General features: G+C 37.1%; 1 protein-coding gene across 6 annotated transcripts in view; it reads right to left on the bottom strand.

Annotated features, from left to right (window-relative positions):
- The window catches only part of LOC143667404 (phospholipid-transporting ATPase ABCA3-like), a 287,971-nt gene extending 271,401 nt beyond the window's left edge, over positions 1–16,570 (bottom strand). For 3 of the 6 annotated variants that reach the window (XM_077141597.1, XM_077141598.1, XM_077141594.1), the window contains exons 1-3: positions 16,473–16,570; positions 5,367–5,453; positions 748–1,003 (exon numbers count right to left, since the gene is read on the bottom strand). In XM_077141597.1, the coding sequence (XP_076997712.1) occupies positions 748–1,003; positions 5,367–5,426 (316 nt within the window). In that variant the 5' untranslated portion in view covers positions 5,427–5,453; positions 16,473–16,570. Of the gene's footprint in view, positions 1–747; positions 1,004–5,366; positions 5,454–15,092; positions 15,114–15,632; positions 15,984–16,472 lie in introns of those variants that run through there. The other 3 variants (XM_077141595.1, XM_077141596.1, XM_077141599.1) reach the window with 3 other exon arrangements.
- Positions 16,571–23,452: the final 6,882 nt, after the last annotated feature.

Genomic DNA, 23,452 nt, shown 5'->3' on the forward strand with positions numbered 1-23,452 from the left:
GCGGAGGGTTGAACCGGGAGCTATTGCCAATTTGAATGTTGGATTGGGATGATGAAAAATTCTAGAAGTAGATAGTGGTGAAAGTTACTCAGTATTTTTAATGTTCTTAATACTAAAGAACTGTCCACTTAAAATAGTTAAAAAGTTTATGTTATTTATATACATATATACCACAATTAAAAATAAGTTAATTCTAGGGCAGGCCACAGTGGCTCAACAGGCAGAGTTCTCACCTGCCATGCCAGAGACCCTGGTTCAATTCCTGGTGCCTGCCCATGAAAAAAAAAAAAACTTAATAATAAGTTAATTCTAGGGGATGCAAGGATAGTTTAGTGGTTGAATTCTAGCCTGCCATGCGGGAGACCTGGGTTCAATTCCCAGTCCATGCACTTCCCCAAAAAAAACAAACAATCAAAACAAACTAACAAAAAATTCAACAAATGGTGCTGTAGTAACGGGATACTGACATGGAAAAAGAATGAAATGTGACCTCACCATACAGTATACAAAAGGAAAAAGTTAATTCTAAAAGAGAAACAAGGGACAAAGAAGATTTAGAATCTAATTTTAAATATCACATTTAGTTTATGATTATACGAAGAATACATTTGATATTATTTGATAATGTCCAAAATGTTATCTATAGGAGATTAATGCATACTTATGAAGGTCATTGGAGACGACCACTTCTAAAACATTTTAACAACATATTCTACAGAAAACCTTTCAAACACCACAATTTCTAACCTTTAAAAGTGTAATTTAAATTCGTTTTCACCATCTCAGTAAGACTTTTTGCCACAACACTCCCAGAAGGCACATAAACCAATTCATACGTAATTTTAGTATCTTTGAGGAAATCAGGCAACTGAGTCATGGGAAGAGGAGTATAACGGGTGGCTTCTCGAAATTTCTTTGGCGTATTTTGGCGGTCAAACAATATCAATGCAGAAAACAGAAATGTCAGGGAGATTTCCACAACTAAAATAATGAATTGACGCCTCTGCAAAAGAAACAAAAGGACTGTGTCAATTAACCTGAGAATAAGCATAGGGGTTACAGGATCATATGGCAACCCCACCCCTAGCTTCTTTTGGAGACCCCACACTGCCCTCCGGAGAGGCTGCACTACTCACCTTCCCAATCAACAGTGAATAGATGCATCTCTTTCTCCATATTTTCTCCAGTACTTGTATCTCATTGCTCATTTTATACAGTTTAAAATGTATATTATTCAGTTTCCTTCTACTACAAGAATTGTTCCCTGGATTTTCTCTTTCATCTTTTTATTGCTTTTATTATTCATACTATGGATTTCTTTTATTTATCAAAGGTCGTTGATGCACAGAAGTGTTTAATCTTGAATAACAGTAACGACATGTTATAGGCATCCTTGTCTTTTTCCTGATCTTAGTGGGATAGCTTTCAGTCTTTCCCCATTGAGCATGACGTTAGCTGTGGGTTTTCATATATTCCCATTATCATGTTGAGGAAGTTTCCTTCCATTCCTATCCTTTCAAGTGTTTTCATCAAGAAAATATGCTGAATTTTCTCAAATGCCTTTTGTGCATTAATCGAGATGATCATGTAGTTTCTCTGCTTGGATTTATTGATTGTGGGGTATTACATTAATTGATTTTATTGTGTTGAACCAACGTTGCATTCCTGGAATAAATCCCAATTGGTCACGGTGTATGATTCTCTTAATATGCTGCTAGAATCAATTTGCAAGGATTTTGTTGAGGATTTTGTATTCATATTCATTAAAGAGATTGGTCTGTAATTTTCTTTTCTTGTAGTTTATTTATTTGACTTTGCTATTAAGGTAATGTTGGTTTCATAGATGAATTAGTAGGTATCTTTCCCTCCACTTCAATTTTTTTTGAAGAGTTTGATCAGGATTGGTACTAATTTTTCTTGAATGTTTAGTATAATTACTATATAAGGCATCTTTTCTTGGATGCTTCTTTTTTGGGAGCTTCTTGATGATTGATTCAATATCCTTACTTGTGTTTAGTTTGCTGAGGTCATCTTTTTCTTCTGGAGTCAATGCTGGTTGTTCATGCTTTTCTAGAAAATGACATTTTGAGTTTCCTGGAATCAGTGTCACTTCTGAGCCTGTGCCTAATAATCCCAGAAATATCAGATCATTTCCTTTTCCCCAGTGCACAGTCACCCTGGTAAAAGGCTGCAGGTCTCCTTGGGGAAGGCTGGGAGGAAGGCTGACCATAAAATTTTGGGCAATGTAAAAGGGTCCTTCCCCAAGGGTACCCAGCCCTTCCCTCCTCCAAGGGGCTCTGGGACTGTAAGCTGTCTCAAGTCTGGGAATTGATTAAGGGGCCATGACTCTCTTTGTAATTCACGTTAGACTTCTGTTCACTTGACCTAGAATTTTCCTGCTTATATGTCTCAAATAAGAATTTAGTAGACTGTCCATCTATTTTACTAGGCACCTCATGATCTACTGGCCAATACTATAAGTCTTTGTGAGTCAGATTATTCTGACTGATGCTTTGAATTTGCTGTCCATTATGGTGGCCACGCCCAGCTTGTCTATGGTGATTAACTGTCACCACCTGGCTTCTGCCAACTCAGGATCTGATCAGCCCCATTCTGTTTAAGGATTTCAGCTCAGTGACAGCACTTCCCACAGTAATATCTGACCTACAGGGAAGGGCAAATATAGAGCTCTTCAGGGATGATGGAGCTAGTCTCATGAATTTACTTCTCAAGGTTCTGGTGAAAGATGTGTCCTCTGGACATTCCTGGTATGTGTGAGCACGTCTTCCATGATAAATCCACTCTAACATCCCAATCTCTCTAAGCCTACACTATACCAGGACAGTTCTAGCATCCTGACCTCAGGTCATTTCAGCCACCTTTTGATCCATGTTTCAGCCAACCATCCAAACAAACTGTTAACACCCCTCTTAATCCCTCAAGCGACAACAGTTAATGCAGACTTTCTGCTTTGTGGGCCCATATCAATAAATTCAGCTTGATCCAACTTTATATTCCTTCCACAATTATCCCACACCCTTCATATCCATTCCCACATATATTTCCCTGATTTCTGTCTATACAGATTGGAAAACTCATGCAGTTCTCTTGGAGTATAGCCTACTTCTTCATGGATAACACTTTGCATCTCACCTTTTGGAGCCTTTTGGAACTTTAGTCTATTTATATGTCTTGAAGAAAAGAGGGGTGGTGGGGGTGGAATATGAAAAGAAATAGAACTGTCTTTCAAGCCAATTACCTCAGGGCATTCCCTTAGCGTTTCATCTGGTGAAACAGGATTAGTCACTCCAGAGGAGTGAGGGCTGTTTCCCCAGGGAGGTGGCTGCAGGTTCAGCAGGCACTAGGAGTAACCTTTCAGTTAGGTGAAGGGTGGACAGCAGACTCCTCTGAGCAGACTGGAGGCTGGGAAGGTGTTTCCTCAATGCAGGATGGAAGTCAGGAAGCTCTTTCCTAAGAGCAGCCCATTACACGTCTATCTAGCAAAGGCTCAGCAGAATCCAGGGATCCCATCTCCCATCACCATTACTATCAAGCCTTATACACCCATCCCACGTTTCAGGATTGGAAAAGACAGGATCCCTGGATTCTGCTGCACCTCTGCAAGATCACCCTTGCTAAGGGTTCATCAGTTTTATTGATTTTCTCAATGAACAACTTCTGGTTTTGTTGATTTTCTCTACTGTTTTCATATTCTCAATTTCATTTATTTCTGCTTTAATCTCTGTTATTCCTTTCCTTCTGTTTCCTTTGGGGTTAGCTTGCTGTTCTTTCTCTAATTCTTCAAGGTGAACACTTAATTCTTCAATTTTTGCTCTGCTTTTTTTAATATAGGTATTTATGGAGATAAATTTCCCCTTTAGTACTGTGCTTGCTGCATCCTCTATATTTTGCTATGTTGTGTTTTCATTTTCATTTGCCTCGAGACATTTACTGATTTCTCTTGTAAGTTCTTCCTTGACCCACTGGTTGTTTAAGAGTGTTTTATTTAGCCTCCATGTATTTGTGAATTTTACAGCCCTCTGCCTGTTATTGGTTTCCACCTTTATTCCATTATGATTCGAGAAGGTGTTTTGCATAATTTCATTCTTTTTAAATTTATTGAGACTTGCTTTGTGGCCCAGCATATGGTCTATGCTTGACAGTGATCCTTGAGCACTTGAGAAAAATGAGTTCTCTGCATTTGTGGGGTGGAATGTTCTGTCAATATCTGTTAAATCTAATATAATAATAATAATATTATTATTCAAAATTATTACTCAAAATCTCTGTTTCCTTATTGACCTCTGTCTAGATGTTCTATCCAATGATGTGAGTGGTGAACTGAAGTCTCCAACTATTATTGCCCAGGTGTCTACTTCTCCCTTCAGTGCTGTCAGTATTTGCCTAATGTACTTTAAGGTACTCTGGCTTGGTGCAAAAAAGTTTGTGATTGTTATGTCTTCTTGATGAATTGTTCCTTTTATTAGTACATAGTGTCATTCTTTGTCTCTTTCAATCGTTTTACATTTGAAGTCTGATTTGTTGGATATTAGTATAGCCACCCTGCTCTTTTCTGTTGTTGTTTGCGTGCAGTATCTTTTTCAACCTTTCAATTTCAGTCTGTTTTTGTCCCTGGATCTGAAGTTAGTCTCTTGTAGACAGTATATAAATGGATCCTGTTTTTTAATCCATTCTGACAGTCTGTGTCTTTTGATTGGAGAATTTAATCAATTAAAGTGGAGAGAGAGAGAGAGAGCCTTTTCAGAGCTGGACCCCAGCTTCCCAGGTTTGCCAGTCAAGAGTTGGAGTTGGTATATGGCGCTATGTTTCCCCAGGCTCTATATCCCCCTTTTCTAGGGATCAGCCCTTTTCCAATATTTTGTGCTGTCCAACTCAAAAAGCCTCTTTTTAATTTTTTTGATGAGCCCTGCTCCCTCTCTGCAGGGGCAAAATCTCCCAGTTCCTTTAGTGCTTACTCCCAGATTCTGTGTGCTCAGGGCCTGTTTACAGCAGTCAAAATTTGTTGGCTAATTCTGCAGTGGAGCTTGGTTGAGCTACCTTCCTTGCTCCTAGTACAGTGTGTTTCTTTTTCCCTCAGGGAACCAGCCAGCCATGCCATGGGGGAAGGACACTGGCCTCTGCAGCCTGAGAGACTTAGAGCTCTGTGTGGGATCTCAGCCATTCCACCCATTCCAGACTGGTGTACAATGTGTGTCCAGTCACTGATGTCCCCCAACAGTTCCATTCAGTTCCTGGCTATTTACTACCTGCCCTAGAGGATGAACTAAATTCCATACTTCACTAAGCCACCATCTTGCCCCCTCCATTAGCTTTTTTTAACCATTGTCCACAGACAGTCTACTCACCTTTAAAGTGAAATTCTTCCAGAGGAGGACTGAAAATTGGTTGAGCCACAACAAATTCATTTTACCATAAAGAACGGAAAGTCAATTCTAAGGAGGAAGTAAAGATTAAAAATAATTCAGATTACCTTTCAACTTGACCAAATGAAAGGACAATTCCATTGTTCTATTCTTTTATTTCATCAATGTTGAAAGATCAAGAGCAGAAAATAACTTGAAATAAGTACTCATATACTCTTATTTTATATTAATTCATTAATTTCATGTCTTGAGCTTCATATTTTTACGAAAATATTGGGCAATGGAAAAGCAAAGTTCAAAACATTTCATATTTGCAAGGAAAATATAAACTATAAAGGATATCAATTATTTTCTAGACTCTGAGAGGAACTCTATAAATTACAACACTATATATCTACTATATATTTTATTCCTGACTTGTGCCATATTCTTGTGCCATATTCAGCACTGGATTCATTCAAAGCAATTGTGACCCTGTCATCAAGTTGTGGATAGTGTGGTATAATATTTAATAACCCAGGTTATGAAGGTAGGATGCTTGAATTCAAATCTTAATTCTCACTTACAAATGGCATGGTTTTGAGCAAAATAACCTTATGGAATATTATTATCTGTACAATTAGAAAAGTAATAGTACCTACTACTAGGTGGTTTGAAACTTTATGTACCCCAGAAAAATATGTTCTTAACTTTAATCCATTCCTGTGGATGTGAACCCATTTTAAGTAGACTCTTTTAATGAGGCTATTTCAATTAAGGTATAACCCACCTCATTCAGGGTAGGGCCTAATCCTATTACTGGAGTCCACTATAAACAAAATGAATACATATAGAGAGAATGTCACAAAAGCAAGAAGCTGAAAGTAATAAAATACAGAAGAGAAGGGAGAGACCAACAGACACCTCCAAGTTCCTTGCCATGAGGCAGAGGAGCCAAGGATTGCCAGCAGCCAGTCTTTGAGAAGAAAGAATTGCCCTGATGATGCTTTGATTTGGAATCTTTTTTGGCCTCAAACAGTAAGCTAATAAATTCTCATTGTTTAAGCCATCCCATTTCATGTTATCTGCTTTAAGCAGCCTAGAAAACTAAAACAGATCCTTTATAGGGTTTTCTCAAGCCATATGCCTATATTTGAGAGGGCGGCTGAAAGACTATGCACTGCTTTCATAGCCTCACAGGGCTTTCAAAATCAGAGCTGGACTACAAGATATATCAAAGGGGAAGGACGTGGTGTTCTGTATTGCATAGGACCAAAAATTGCGGAATTCTTTGAGTAAGTGAACCAGGAAGGGTAATCAGGGAAGCAGCAGGGAGATCAAAGGAAAACACTAGAATTGAATGATCACTGAACTGAAGGCAGTGGCAGGCAATCAAAGAAGTAGATGATTTCTGACAAAAGACCAAAATGAAGAGCCTCAGAGAACCTGAAAAAGAGTGTGGTGATTTGAAACTCAGGGGACCCCAGAAAAGATCATGTTCTGAAAGTGAATCCTTCCTATGGGTGTAGACCTACGGGTGGGACCTTCTGATGAGGTGATTTCAGCTGACGCATGCCCCAGGTCTTAATCCTCTTACTGGAGTCCTTTATAAGAGGTGAAATTCAGAGGAACACACGGAAAGAGAGAGAGAAGGGCACGATCAGAAGCTGAGAAAGAAAGCCACAGATGGAACAGCCAGAAGCTGAAAGCAACAAGGCCAGAGAGAGAAGGCAAAGAGCAGCAGACACCAGCCAAGTGCCTTGCCGGGTGACAGAGGAGTCCCAGATTCTGGTAGCCTGTCTTCAGGGAGAAAGCACTGCCTGATGCCTTCTTCTGAACGTATTCACAGCCTCAGAACTGTAAGCTTCTAAGTCAATGAATCCCCATTGTTAAAAGCCAGCCCATTTCTGGTATATTGCATTTCAGCAACTTTGGCAAACTAAAGCAAAGAGAGAGATTAAAAAAAATAAAAAGAGGAAGCAGCCCACTCTAGACTTGAGCATAAGTGGGTCGCATACGAATTAGCACAGCAAACACTTTTATTACTGACTTAACAGACTTATGTCCAGGTCCCTGAAGGATCCAAATACAACAACAAAATCTTTAAAAACTGAACTGATACTGGAACCACAGCCCTGAGAAGGGGATTTGGAACTTGAGGCTTAAACATAACTGGGCAGGATGGCCAGATAAAATATAGGATGGTCAGTTACATTTGAATGAAAGATAAGGAATAAATAATTGGGGGATACATACTTATACTAAAAAAAATTATTCTTTGTTTAGCTGAAATTCAAATTAACTGGGCATCCTGTATTTTATTTGCTAAATTTGGCAACTCTATAATCAGGTTAATTGCCTCCTCAACAAAAATATCAGTAATATCCATAAGATTTAAAGATGGCCCAGCAACTCTTAACGTAATGCACAAAATGTCCAGAATACAATAAAATTATTTGGCACAGATGTTAGAATTATCAGAAAAAAGATTTTAAAGCACTTTTATAAAAATGCAGTAGTAAATACCATTAAACAAATTTGAAATAGAATTAGCAAGGACATGAGAATATAAAGAAAAACCAAATGGAAATTTTAGAACTGAAAATTACCATAACAAAAATAAAGCATTCACTGGATGGATTCAATAGCAGAATGTAGATGACAGAGGAAAAATAGAGTTTACTTGAAAGTAGATCAGTAGAAATTATCCAATATGAACAAAACTAAAAAAAAATGAGCAGAAATCTTAGAAATACATTGGGTAACAACAAAACAACTTGAACCTAACACTCAAGTCATCATTCCCAGACAAGAGGAGAAAGAGTGTGGCTCTGAAAAAGGTATTTGAAGAAATAATGGCTGAAAGCTTCCAAAATGTAGCAAAAGACATAAACTTACAGATCCAAGAAGCTGAGCAAACCCAAACAAGTTCTCAAAGAAATTTATGTCCAGACATATCATAATCAAATTTATAAAAGCTGAAGGCAAAGAAAAATTATTGATAGAAGCCAGAGAAAAAGCAACATATTACCTGTAGGGGAACAAATATTCAAAAGGATGTACAATTGTCATCAGAAAGTAGAAAGGCCAAAAGAAAGTGGTAAACATTTTTTGAATGCTAAAAAAAAACAAGAACTGTCAACCAGGAGTTGGATATTCAACAAAGATATCCTTCAGAAATGAAAGTGTCAAATAAAGACAATCATAGGTAAGGAAAACTCAGAGAAGACATAGGCAGGGCATTTATGTTCTAAAAAACATCACTAGAGAAAGTTCTTCAGACAGAAGAGAAATAACACCAGAAGCAAACATGAAACATTAGGAATGAAGAAAGAGCAACAGAAATGGTAAATCTGGATAAAGATGGCAGACTATTCCCTTACTGAGTTCTTTAAGCAAAGGTTATAATATGGTCTGATAGAGTTTTCAGTAAAGGAAGATGAGACAACTAATACAAAGGGGGAAGAGTAAGGGGACCTATATGGTGGTAAAATTTCTGTATTCCAATTGAAGTGGTAAAATATTGATTCTAAATAGACTAATACTATTTACAATTGTGCTTTTTAATCCCTAGCACAGCTAAGAAATTATACAAAATCACAACAGATAAAGAGAATTTTTTAAAGTACAAAGAACCCAAAAGAAGCCAGAACCAAAACAAAGAGGAAAGAGAAAATAAGTAATATAATGGTAGACAGAAATTTAATCATTTCAAGGATTACATTAAATATAAAGATCTAAATATGGAATTAACTTACCCTGACACCTTCCCCCCACTCTTCAGCTATGCAACAGCCTTAGCGATAGCAGACCACATTCCCAGTATAAGTACTTAGTACTGGAGAGAACAGAAGGGCCTTATTTCCAAAGAGCTGTGTTTATCTATTTTCACCCTATGGTGGCTCCGGGCTTGCCTTTATTTTAATTAAACAGGAACACTCCCAGGGCTGAAGAGGGTGCCCTTGGGGCATTTATGAAAAATATTTAAAGGCAATGTATTAATTTCTGTTCCCTTAGGTACAGGATAACACAGGGAGATCAAAATAGACTATCTGAAAGGGTTCAGAGGAAAGACTGAGGAACAAGTTACTTTGGAGAATAAGGACTTTGAAAACATCCCATATATTTCTGGGAATCTAAAAGGCCATGCTTATGTCCAGGATGGGAAACTTGTTCAGAAAAGACATTGAAGAGGTCCTTTCAGGCTCTATGTAAATGGGAAATAAAGGTTAGGGCAGTGTTATAAACCACCCAACTGAGTGTGAAGGTATGTTCCAGCACACACACAGAGCTCATCCGCAACGACTGGGAGATCTGGGGTATTTTTTTTATTTTATTTTGCTTCCAAGTGTTTACAGAAACCTTGTGATTAACCTTCACTGTACCCATTTATCCAGTTTTTGAACCTTAGAGTCTTATAATCACTAAAGACAGCCCTTATTGTTTATTCATGAAGGGTCTTAGGTCAGTCCAGAACTAACCCACCCAAGCCCAAAGTTATCTTGATCACCTAGACTGGATCTAAGCAAAATGGGCCCACCTGACATGTGCAGTAGGTTAGACTTTAACCTACAAGTCACCCAAAGCTCATTATAATACTAAAAATCATGCCCATCATCATATTAAGGTCGCTGTTTTCTTACATATGCTCTGTGACTAAGCACGTAATCAATCTGTGCATGCTCAATAATTAGATCACCTTTAATTACATCATCTGGGGCCACTATGTGTTATTCTAAAACCTGCCCATCTTTTGATTTTATAAAACTATCAGATTTGCTGCAGTTTGGGGAGACAGGTTTTGGGCCAACAGACCATCCTGCTACATGCCTAGTAATAAACTTTTTCTCTCTTTGAAACGCTGGTGTCTCAGGAATTAGTCATTTGAGCACATCAGGCAAAAGAATCCACTGCCTTTGTCTGGTTACATGTACAGAAAAACATCTTCTTAAATTTAATCCATTCCTGTGGGTGTAAATCCATTGTAAGTAGGACCTTTTAATGAGGTTAATTCAGTTACAGTGTGAGCCACTCAGTCAGGATAGGTCTTAATCCTTTTAGTGGAGTCCTTCATAAATGGCATGAATTCAGACATCAGAGAAAAAACCACAGAGGGAGCAGCCAGAAGTGAGATATCAGTGGAATCCAGAAGAGAAGAGAGAAACCAGAGACAATGCCAAATGCCTTGCCATGTGGGAAATCAAGGACCACGGATCACTGACAGCCAGCCCCAGAATGCCACAGTCTCTGGGGACAAAGCAACATCATGATAATGCCTTGATTTGGACATTTTCTTATCCTCAAAAACATGAGCAAATAAATTCCCATTGTTTAACCTGACCCATTTCGTCGCATTTGCTTCAGCAATCAAGGAAACTAAAACAGGAACCATGTACCAAGAACCAAAGAAAACCATGAGAATAATCTTTCACCAAATAGAGAATATCTATAAAAAGATAGAAATTATAAAGAAGAACCAAACAGTGTCATTTAAAAGTATAATAACTGAAATGAAAAATTTGCTAGAGGGTTGAACAGCAGATCTGAGCAGAGAGAAGAAAGAACCAGTGAAGTTGAAGATAGGTCAACTGAGATTACTTAGACTTGGGAGAGGAAAGAAAAAAGAAAAATGAAAAGAATTTAGACCCTGATGGGACACTATCAAGCATACAAATATACACATAATGGAAGTCCCAGAAAGACATGAGAGAAAGGAAGGAGCAAAAAAGAATATTTAAAGAAATAATGGCCAAAAACTTCACAAATTTGATGAAAGACATAAATCTACCCACAGACCCATACATCCAAGTATCTGAACAAAGTCCAATTAGAATAAACTCAAAGACATGCATACCAGACATTATAATCAAACTGTCAAAAACAAAGACAAAGAAAGACTCTAGAAAGCAACAAAAAGAGACTGCAACTTGTCACATACAATGGACCCTCAATAAGAGCAACAGCTGATTTCTCATCAGAAACTAGGATGGCCAAAGGCAATGGAATGACATATTCAAAATGCCAAAATAAAAAAAAGGGTCAACCAAAAATTTTATATCTGGCAAAACTGCCCTTCAAAAATGAGGAAGAAATTAAGATACTGCCAGGTAAACAAAAACAGACTGAGTTTGCTAATAGACCTCTGCTACATGAAATGCTAAAGGGAATCCTTCTGGTTGAAAAAAGAAAAGAAACGGAAACAAGATAGTAACTGGAATCAACATGAATAAATAAAGAAAACTGAAAATGGTAACCTACATGAGTAAATCCGAAAGTCAGCATTAATGTATTTTTGGTCTGTGATACCATGTTTTATCTTGTATGATTAAAAAAACAACTGCATAAAACAATACTTATAAATCTATGTTCGTGGATACACAATGTATAAAGATGTAACTGGGGCTAATAACATAAAAGAAGGAGATGGACTAGACAGGCACAAAGTTTTTGTACGCCATTCAAAGTACACTGGTATTAAATCAAATTAGATTGTTATAGATGAAGATGTTACTTGTATCCCTAAGTAAGCACTACGAAAATTACAAAAATACATATATAGTAAAATAAATAAGAAGGGAATCAAAATGGAACACTACAAAATATCTAACACAAAAGAAGGCAGTAATAGAGGAATTTCAGAACAAAAAAATACAAAGAATAGAAAGTAAATAGCAAACTGACAGAATTAAGTCCTTCCCTGTCAGTAACAGCAATGAAGGTAAATGGTTTAAATTCTCCAATGCAAAGGGATATTCTGAAGAATGGATCTAAAGGAACATGATGATCTCAATATATGGTGTCAATAAGAAATTCACTTTATATTCAAGCCACAAGTAAGCTGAAAGTGAAAAGATGGAAAAATATATTCCATTCCAACAGTAACAAAAAGAAAGCTCAACTGGCTATACTAATATCAGAAAAAAACTGTGCAAGACACACAGAAGGACATTATATTGACTGTAAAAAACGTCAAGCCATCATGAAAATATAAACATATACACAAATAACAACAGGGCCCCAAAACATATGAGGAAAAATCTGACAAAGTTGAAGGGAGAGTTAAATAGTGGAATAACAACAGCTGAATAGTAATAGTTGTAGATTTCAATACCCTACTGTGCTGGTTTAAAAGGATTATGTACCCTAGAAAAGCCATGTTTTAATCCTGATCCATCTTGTGGAAGCAGCCATTTCTTTTAATCCCTACTCAGTACTGTAGGTTGGAAACTTGATTAGATTATCTCCACAGAGATGCAACTCACCCAATTGTGGGTACTGATTTTGATAAGAGGGAGATGTGACTCCACCCATTCCAGTTGGGTCTTGATTAGGTTACTGGAAGCCTTTAAAAGAGGAAGCATTTTGGAAAAAGCTTCAGAGCCACGAGATCCATGAGAGCCACAAGAACCACGAGAGCCCATGCAGCCAGAGATTTTTTAAAATGAAGAAGGAAAATGCCCCTGGGGGAGCTTCATGAAATGAGAAGCCTAGAGAGAAAGCTAGCAGACATCGCCATGTTCGCCATGTGCCTTTCCACTTGACAAAGAAACCCTCAACATCCCTGGCTTTCTTGAGTGAAGGTAACCTCTTGTTGGTGCCTTAATTTGGACATTTTTATAGACTTGCTTTAATTGGGATATTTTCATGGCCTTGGAAGTGTAAACTTGAAACTTAATAAATTCCCCCTTTTAAAAACCATTCTGTTTCTGGTATATGGCATGTCCATTTCAGTAATGGAAAGAACAATTGTAGAGAATAACAAAGAAATACAAGACATTAATAATACAATAAACTCACTAGCCCTAACAGACACATACAGAACTCCTAACGACAGCAAAATAGCCATTCTTCTCAAGTGCACATGCAACACTTGACAGACATACTGTCCAGGACAGACCGTATGTTAGGCCACAAAGCAAATTTCAGTGAATTTTTAAAGTTTGAAATCATTAAAAGTATCTTCTTTACCAATGGAATTAAATTAAAAACCAATATAGAAGGAAATCTGGAAAATTCAAAAGTATATGGAGATTAAACAACACACCCAAACAATTGGTCAAAGTAGAAATCATAAGCAAAAGCAGAAAATACTTTGAGATGAATGAAAATGAAACACAACATTCTAAAACTCATGGATGCAACAGGAGTTTAATTGTAATCATCTACTATAAAAAACGAGATTTCATAACAATCACCTAAACTTCCACCTTAAGAAACTAGGAAAAGAAGAGCAACTAAACCCAAAGCAAGAGGAAGTAAAGAAATAATAAAGATTAGGGTAGAGAGAAACAAAATAGAGAACAGAAAAACAGAGAGAATCAAGGAAACCAGAAGTTGGTTCTTTGAAAAGATCAACAAAACTGAAAAATCTCTGGCTAGACTGACAAAGAAAAAGAGAAGATTCAAATTACTAAACTTAGAAAGTCGAGGCATTATTTTGAGCTTTCAGAAATATAAAAGATTACAAGAGAATATTATGAATAATTGTAAGTCAACAAAATTGATAACCTAGATGAAATAGACAAATTTCAAGAAACACACAATCTACCAAAACCGACTCAAGAAAAAATAGAAAATTTGATGGTTTCTCTGATGAATTCTACCAAACATTTAAAGAAGAATTAATACCAATCCTTCTCAAACTCTTTGAAAAATCAGAAAAGGAAGGAATACCTTCTAATTCCTTCTATGAAGTCAACCTTATCCTGAACCCAAAGACATCACAAGAAAGAAAACTACAGACCAAAATCCCTTATGAATATAGATATAAAACTCTCAGCAAGTTACTAGCAAACAGAATTATACACTATGACCAAGTGAGATTTATCCCAAGAATACAGGATGGTTTCACATATTAAAATCAATGTAATACACCATATTAATAGAATAAATGAAAAGACCACATGATCAAATCATTTGAAGCAAATACGGCATTTGACAAAATGCAACACAATTTCACAATGAAAACTAGGAATAAAAGGAAACTTCCTCAAGCTGCTACATCACATCTATGGAAAGAAAAAAAAGAAAACAGCTAACACTATACTCAATAGTGAGAGACTGAAAGCCTTCCACGTAAGATCAGAAATAAGACAGGGATGTCGCCTCACACCACATCTATTGAACATTATACTGAAAGTTCTAACCAGAGAAAATAGGCAAGAAAAGGGAATAAAAGGCATCCAAATTGAAAAGGATATGGTAAAACTATCTCTCTTTGCAGGTGGCATGCTCTTTTCTATAGAAGATTCTAAAGAAACCACAAAAAGAAACTGTTAGATATATTCAACAAATTCAACAGTGTTGCAGCATACAAAATTATCATACAAATATCAATTGTATATCTATCCACTAGCAATGTATAATCCAAAAAGGAAACTAAGGGAAAATTCCATGTACAGCAGCATGAAACACTTAGAAAATAAATTTAATCAAGGAGATGCAAGACTGAAAACTACAAAATGATGCTTAAAGAATTTAAAGACAACCTAAATGACAAGATTGCTGTGTTCCTGAACTGGAAAACTTAATATTGTGAATATGGCAATACTCGCCAAAACAACTCACAAATTCAACGCTAACCCTACCAAAATTCCAACTGCCTGTTTTGTAGAAATGGACTAGCTGATTCTAATATTCATATGGAATTGCAACGGACCCAGAATAGCCAAAACAATCTGGAAATAAAATCAAGTTGGAGGACTCATACTTCCTGATTTCAAAACTTACTACAAAGCCACAGAAATCAAACTGATACAATGCTGGCCTTCCATTTGGGAGACCAGGGTTCGATTCCCAGTTCATGCATCTGGAGAAAAAAGAAAAGAAAAGAAAGAAAAACTACAAAATCCGTAGAAAAAAGCATAGAAGTAAATATTCCTTACCTTATATTAGGTCATGAATTATTAGATATGACACCAAAAGCACGAACAACAAAAATAGATAAGTTGGACTTCATCAAAATTAACCTTTTGTGCATCAAAGTACACTATCAAGAAAGTGAAAAGACAACCTACAGAAAGAGACAAAATACTTGCACATCACATATCTGAGAAGAATCTAACATCCTTACGCTGGATATAATAGCTACACTAGTATATTCCTACAACTTAAGAGCAAAAAGAGAAATAAGCAATTTTAAAATGGGCAAACAACTGAACAGACATTTCTCTAAAGATACACAAATGGAAAATAAGTAGATAACAAGATTTTAAACATCATTATTAATTAGGGAAATGTACATCAAAACCACAATAAAATACCACTTACTAGGATAGCAATATGATAATAATAAAATGTTGGCAAAGATATGGGGATACTGGAACCCTCGTGCACCGCTGTTGGCAGTGTAAAACGGTGCAGCATTGTTGGTAGTGTAAAACAATTTGGCACCTCCTCAAAAAGTTAAACAGATCGCCAATGACCCAGTAATTGTATTCCTTGGTATTTACCCAAGAGAAGAGAAAACAAGTCCCCACAAACACATGTACACAAATGCTCACTGCAGCGTTAGTTTTATTCCTCATAGCCAAAACGTGGAAACACCCCAAACGTCCATCAACTGACCGATGAATAAACACATGTTGGATATCCATACAATAAAATATTATTCAGCTATATAGAGGAATGAAGTTCTGATGCATGCTACAAAACGTACAAACCTTTAAAATATTAAGTGAAAGAAGCCAGGCACAGAAGGTCACATATTGTCTGATTCTATTTATATGAAAGTTTGTGATGGCTGCACAACACTGACAGTGTATTAAAAGTAAGAACTGTACACTTAAAAAAGGTTAAAATGGTGCATCGTACTGGAATCGTACTGGAACCACAGCTGACGGTGCCTCCGTTTAACTATTAAATTACAACCAAAATTAAGAAGTTAAAATTCAACCCTAAATCTCTAGTGGGGTTTTTTGTTTATTGCTTTCGTTTTCACTTTTGCTGGCGAGGGGAGGGGCGCGGGCGGGACACTTTCGGGCTCTGCGCCGACAACGGGACGCCTCCCCCGCCCCCCCCCCCCCACCTCCCCACGCCGCCCCAAAGCCGGGAGCAGAAGGGGCCAAGGCTCAGGGAGTCAGGGAGGTTGGGGACGCCGAGGACACTCACCGCTCTGGCCGCAAACCGCCGCTGAGGGGCGCGCGTCGACCGCGTGGAGCGCCTCGCCACAAGGCCGCCTCCAACCGCCCGCCCCGCGGGTAGGTTTGCGAACCCCGGTCTCGCGGGAGCCACCCCGGGTGCGAAGCACCCGTCCCAGCGCCCAGCATGCCGGACTACCCAAGGAGCGCGCGCCTCCGGATCCTCCCATTGGCCCACGCGCCCACGCGCCCACGTGCCGGGGTGCACAGCTGGTCCCACCCCTTCCCGCAGCCCCCTCCACACCTGCTCAGGGTCATCTGACCACCACCGCGCCCTTTCTCAGGGCTCCCAAACATATCACCCCTTGCTTTTCCTGGCTGACCCCACAGTTCCCCACCTCCAAAAAGACAGAGAACAGGGGTAAGGGGGATGAGATGCCGGCCTTGGGCGCAACATTTAAAGAGGTGCCAAAAAATTCACTAAGATAAAAAACACTTTTAATACAGTATGTAATTTTAAAATTTGGAATTAAAAAATTAATGTAAAATTTCCATAAAGAGCTATATTGGAGTCTAACGAAAAAAAAAATCAGTAATCCTGATCTTGTTTTCCTTTAAAATTTTGATACTTAGTTCATGGCGAATTTTTGTATTAATTTTTACTTCTTTTAAATATTGCATTACAATATTCCGTTGTTTTGGTTTGGTTTGGTTTGTGTGTGTGTGTGTGTGTGTGAGAGAGAGAGAGAGAGAGAGAGAGAGAGAGACCTCCAGAGTAGCTCTGGACTTTATTTGAGCTCTCTCTGCCACTGATACTTTATTTTTTTAATTTTTTATTCTTTTTATTTTTTTTAAATATAACAAACACATTTTTAACATATGATCATTCGTTCTATATATATAATCAGTAAATCACAATGTCATCACATAGTTATATATTCATCATCATGATCATTTCTTAGAACATTTGCATCAGTTCAGAAAAAAAATAAAAAGACAACAGAAAAAAATTCATACATACCATACCCCCTACTCCTGCCTTTCATTAATCACTAGCATTTCAATCTAAACTTATTTTAACATTTGTTCCCCCTATTATTTATTTTTATTTCGTATGTTTTTACTCATCTGTTGATAAGGTAGATAAAAGGAGCATCATATACAAGGTTTTCACACTCACTCAGTCACATTGTGAAAGCTATATCATTATACAATCATCTTTAAGAAACATGGCTACTGGAACACAGCTCTACATTTTCAGGCACTTCCCTCCAGCCTCTCCATTATATCTTATATCTTGACTAACAAGGTGATATCTATTTAATGTGTAAGAATAACCTCCAGGATAACGTCTCGACTCTGTTTGGAATCTCTCAGCCATTGACACTTTATTTTTCTCTTCCCCCTTTGGCTTGAGAAGATTTTCTCAGTCCCTTGATGCTGAGTCCCAGCTCATGCTAGGATTTCTGTCCCACATTGCCAGGAAGGTTCACACCCCTGGGAGTCATGTCCCACGTAGACAGGGGAAGGGCGGTGAATTTGCTTGTGTTGGCTGGAGAGAGAGGCCACATCTAAGCTATAAAAGAGATTCTCTTGTGGGTTTCACTTAGGCCTAATTTTAAGTAGGCTTGACCTATCCTTTATGGGGTTAAGTTTCATATGAACAAACCCCAAGATTGAGTACTCAGCCTATTGCTTTGGTTGTCCCCACTGCTTGTGAAAATATCAAGAATTCTCTACTTGGGGAAATTGAATTTTCTCCCTTTCTTACCATTCCCCCAAGAGGACTTTGCAAATACTTTTTTACTCCCTGTTCAAATCACTCTGGGATTTATTGGGGCATCACTCTAGACAAACCTACAAAATGTTATGCTCTACTCAGGGTTCCATGTACTTATAGTGTTCAATTAAGCTGTCCACATACATTGTATTAGGAACTGCACTAGTCGAAATATAAATTTTGTACCAAATAAACATTTTTTTGCTTTAGTTTCACAAATAAGTTAAAATTTGAAAATATGAATTACCATCTATTTTCAACATCCTGCAGTAGTGACATTCCTTTGTTCTTCCTCATGCAAAAACATTTTTAAATTTGTACATTTAGTCACTACCATTATACACTCTAAGCATTCCTAGATTATACCATCTCAGTCTTTATCATCTATCTTTCTCTTTTCGTTTGTGCCCCCAATCCTCTTCCCTCTATCATTCTCACATTCAGCTTCATTCAGTGTTCTAGTATAATTGTATTACAGTTTGGTAGTATTGTGTTATTCATTTCCGAGTTTTTACAATCAGTCCTGTTGCACAATTTGTATCTCTTCAGCTCCAATTACATAACATCTTACCCTATTTCTATCTCCTGATGGTCTCTGTTATCAATGAAATTCTCCAACTTTATTCACTAATGTCAGTTCATATCAGTGAGACCATACAGTATTTGTCTTTTTGTTTCTGGCTAATCTCACTCAGCATAATGTCCTTAAGGTCCATCCATGTCTTTACACCCTTCATAACTTTATTCTGCCTTATAGCTGCATAATATTCCATTGTATATATATACCAGAGTTTGTTTAGCCACTCGTCTGTTGATGGACATTTTGCCTGTTTCCATCTCTTCACAATTGTAAATAATGCTGCTATAAACATTGGTGTGCAAATGTCTGTTTGTGTCCTTGTCCTCATGTCCTCTGAGTAGATACCTAGCAATGGTATTGCCGGGTCATATGGCAATCCTTCCTGAGGACCTGCCACACTGTCTTCCACAGCGGTTGTACCATTTGACATTCCCACCAACAATGGACAAGTGTGCCTCTTTCTCCACATCCTCTCCAGCACTTCTGTTTTATTGATAATGGTCATTTTGGTGGGTGTGAGATGATATCTCATTGTGGCTTTGCTTTGCATTTCCCTAATAGTCAGGGAAGTTGAGCATCTTTTCATATGCCTTTTGGCCATTTGTATTTCCTCTTCTGAGAAGTGTCTGTTCAAGTCTTTTGCCCATGTTGTAATTGGGTTGTCTGTCTTTTCGTTGTTGAGTTGAAAAATCTCTTTATATATTCTGGATACTAGACTTTATCTGACATATTGTTTCCAAATATTGTCTCCCATTGTGTAGGCTGTCTTTTTACTTTCTTGACAAAGTTCTTTGATGACAAAAGTGTTTAATATTGAGGAGTTCCCATTTATTTATTTATTTATTCAAGCTCTTGCTTTGGGTGTAAGGTATAGGAAACTGCTTCCTATTACAATATTTATAAGATATTTCCCAACATTTTCTTCTAACAGTTTTATGGTCTTAGATCTAATGTTTAGGTCTTTGATCCATTTTGAGTTAATTTTTGTATAGGGTGTGAGATATGAATCCTCTTTCATTCTTTTGTGTATGGATATCCAGTTCTCTAGGCACCATTTATTGAAGGGACTGTTCTGTCTCAGGTGAGTTGGTTTGACTGCCTTATCAAAGATCAATTGTCCATAGATGAGAGGATCTAAATATGAACACTCTTTTCAATTCCATTGGTCAGTATATCTATTTTTATGCCAGTACCATGCTGTTTTGACCACTGTAGCTTCATAATACACCTTAAAGTCAGGTAGCATGAGACCTCCAACATCATTTTTCTTTCTCAGGATACTTTTAGCTCTTTGGGGCACCCTGCCCTTACATATAAATTTAGTTATTGGTTTTTTTATTTCTGAAAAGTAAGTTTTGGGGATTTTAATTGTGTTGCATTGAATCTGCAAATCAGTTTAGGTAAAATTAATATCTTAACTATATTTAGTCTTCCAATCCATGAACACGTGTGCCCTTCCATTTATTTAGGTCTTCTGTGATTTATTTTAGCAATTTCTTGTAGTTTTCTTTGTATAGGTCTTTTGTCTCTTTAGTTAAATTTATTCTGAAATATTTTGTTCTTTTGGTTGCAATTGTAAATGGAATTTTTTCTTGATTTCCCCCTCAGATTGTTCATTACTAGTGTATAGAAATACTACAGATTTTTGAGTGCTGATCTTATAACCTGCCACTTTGCTGTACTCATTTATTAGCTCTAGTAGTTTTGCTGTGGGTTTTTCGGGGTTTTTGACATATAGTAATCATATCATCTGCAAACAGTAAGAGTTTTACTTCTTCCTTTCCAATTTTGATGCCTTGTATTTCTTTTTCTTGTCTAATTGCTCTGGCTAGAACTTTCAACACAATGTTGAAAACAGTGATGATAGTGGACATCCTTGTCTTGTTCCTGATCTTAGGGGGAAAGTTTTAAGTTTTTCTCCTTTGAGGATGATGTTAGCTGTGGGTTTTTCATATATTCCCTTTATCATGGTTGAGGAAGTTCCCTTCTATTCCTATCTTTTGACATGTTTTCAACAGGAAAGGATGTTGAATTTTGTCAAATGCCTTTTCTGCATCAATCGAGATGATCATGTGGTTTTTCTGCTTTGATTTGTTGATGTGGTGTATTACATTAATTGATTTTCTTAAGTTGAACCATCCTTGCATACCTGGGATGAATCCTACTTGGTCATAGTGTATAATTCTTTTGATGTGCAGCTGGATTCCATTTGCTAGAATTTTTTTGAGGATTTTTGCATCTATATTCATGAGAGAGATTTGTCTGAGTTTTTTTTTTGTAATAATTTGTCTGGCTTTGGTATGAGGGCGATGTTAGCTTCATAGAATGAGTTAGGTAGCTTTCCCTCCTCTTCAATTTTTTTGAAGAGTTTGAGCAGGATTTGTATTAATTTCTTCTGGAATGTTTGGTAGTGTTCACATGTGAAGCCATCTGGTCCTGGACTTTTCTTTTTGGGTAGTTTCTGAATAACTGATTCAATTTGTTTACTTGTGATTGGTTTGTTGAGGTCATCTATTTCTTCTGGAGTCAATGTTGGTTGTTTATGCCTTTCTAGGAAGTTGTCCATTTCATCTGCATTGTCAAGTTTATTAGCATAAAATTGTTCATAGTATCCTGTCATTACTTCCTGTATTTCTGTTGGGTCAGTGGTTATGTCTCCTCTTCCATTTCTGATTTTATTTATTTACATCCTCTCTCCTCTTTTTTTTGTCAACCTCACTAAAGGTCCCTCAATCTTGTTGATTTTTCATAGAACCAACTTCTGGTTTTGTTGATTTTCTCAATTGTTTTCATGTTGACAATTTCATTTATTTCTGCTCTAATCTTCATTACTTCTTTCCTTTTGCTTGCTTTGGTGTTTGCTGTTCTTTCTCTAGTTCTTCTAAGTGGACTGTTAATTCCTCAATTTTTGCCCTTTCTTCTTTTTTGATATAGGCATTTAGGGCAATAAATTTCCCTCTTAGCACTGCTTTGCTGCATCTCATAAATTTTGATATGCCGTGTTTTCATTTTCATTTGCCTTGAGATATTTATTGATTTCTCCTGTAATTTCTTCCTTGACCCACTGGTTGTTAAAGAGTTTGTTGTTGAGCCTCCACATATTTGTGAATTTTCTGGTGCTCTGCCTATTATTGATTTCCAACTTCATTCCTTTATGATCTGAGAAAGTGTATTGTATGATTTCAATCCTTTTAAATTTGTTGAGACTAGCTTTGTGACCCAGCATATGGTCTATCCTTGAGAATGATCCATGAGCACTTGAGAAAAAGGTGTATCCGCTGTTGTGGGGTGTAATGTTCTATGTATGTCTGTTAAGTCTAGCTCATTTATTGTATTATTCAAATTCTCTGTTTCTTTATTGATCCTCTGTCTAGATGTTGTGTCCATGATGAGAGTGGGGAATTGAAGTCTCCAACTATTATGGTGATATGTCTATTTCTCTTTTCAGTGTTTGCCTCATGTATTTTGGAGCATTCTGGCTCAGTGCATAAATATTTATAATTGTTATATCTTTTTGTTGAACTGTTCCTTTTACTAATACATAGCGTCCTTCTTTGTCTCTTTTAACTGTTTTACATTTGAAATTTGTTGGATATTAGTATAGCTAATTTGTTGGATATTAGGATAGCTACTCCTGCTCTTTTCTGATTGTTATTTGCATGAAATATCTTTTCCCAAACTTTCACTTTCAATCTATATTTATACTTGGGTCTAAGATGTGTTTCCTTTAGACAGCATATGGATATTTTTCCTGTTTTTAAATCCATTCTGCTAGTCTATGTCTTTTGATTGGAGAGTTTAATACATTAACATGTAGTGTTATTACTGTACAGATTTTCTTCTACCATTTTGCCTTTTGGATTTTATATGTCACATCTAATTTTTATTCTTTTTACCTTTACTCATAGTCCTCATTTCTACACTCTTCTCCATACCTCTCTCTCCTGTCTTTTCATATCTGCCTCTAGTACTCCCTTTAGTATTTCTTGCAGAGCCAGTCTCTTGGTCACAAGTTCTCTCAGTGATTTTTTTGTCTGAAAATGTTTTAATTTCTCCCTCATTTTTGAGGGACAATTTTGCTGGACATAGAATTCTTGGTTGGCAGTTTTTCTCTTTTAGTTATTTAAATATATCATCCCACTGTCTTCTCGCCTCCATGGTTTCTGCTGAGAAATCTATACATAGTTTTATTGGGCTTCCCTTGTGTGTGATGGATTGTTTTTCTCTTGCTGCTTTCAAGATTCTCTTTTTCTCTTTGACATCTGACATTCCGATTAGTAAGTGTCTTGGAGTTCGTCTATTTGGATCTATTCTGTTTGGGGTACACTGCATTTCTTGGATCTGTAATTTTAAGTCTTTCATAAGAGTTGGGAAATTTTCAGGGATAATTTCCTCCATTAGTGTTTCTCATCCTTTTCCCTTCTCTTCTCCTTCTGGGACACCCACAACAAGCATATTCATGTGCTTCATGTTGTCATTCAATTCCCTATGTCCCTGCTCATATTTTTCCATTCTTTTCCCTATATTTTCTTTTGCTTGTTGGGTTTCAGATGTTCCATCCTCCAGTTCACTAATCCTATCTTCTGCCTCTTGAAATCTGACATTGTAGGTTTCCATTGTCATCTCTTCTACTGTGCCTTTCATTCCCATA

The sequence above is a fragment of the Tamandua tetradactyla genome, chromosome 23 (assembly GCF_023851605.1).
Source record: "Tamandua tetradactyla isolate mTamTet1 chromosome 23, mTamTet1.pri, whole genome shotgun sequence".
Classification (NCBI taxonomy): Eukaryota; Metazoa; Chordata; class Mammalia; order Pilosa; family Myrmecophagidae; genus Tamandua; species Tamandua tetradactyla.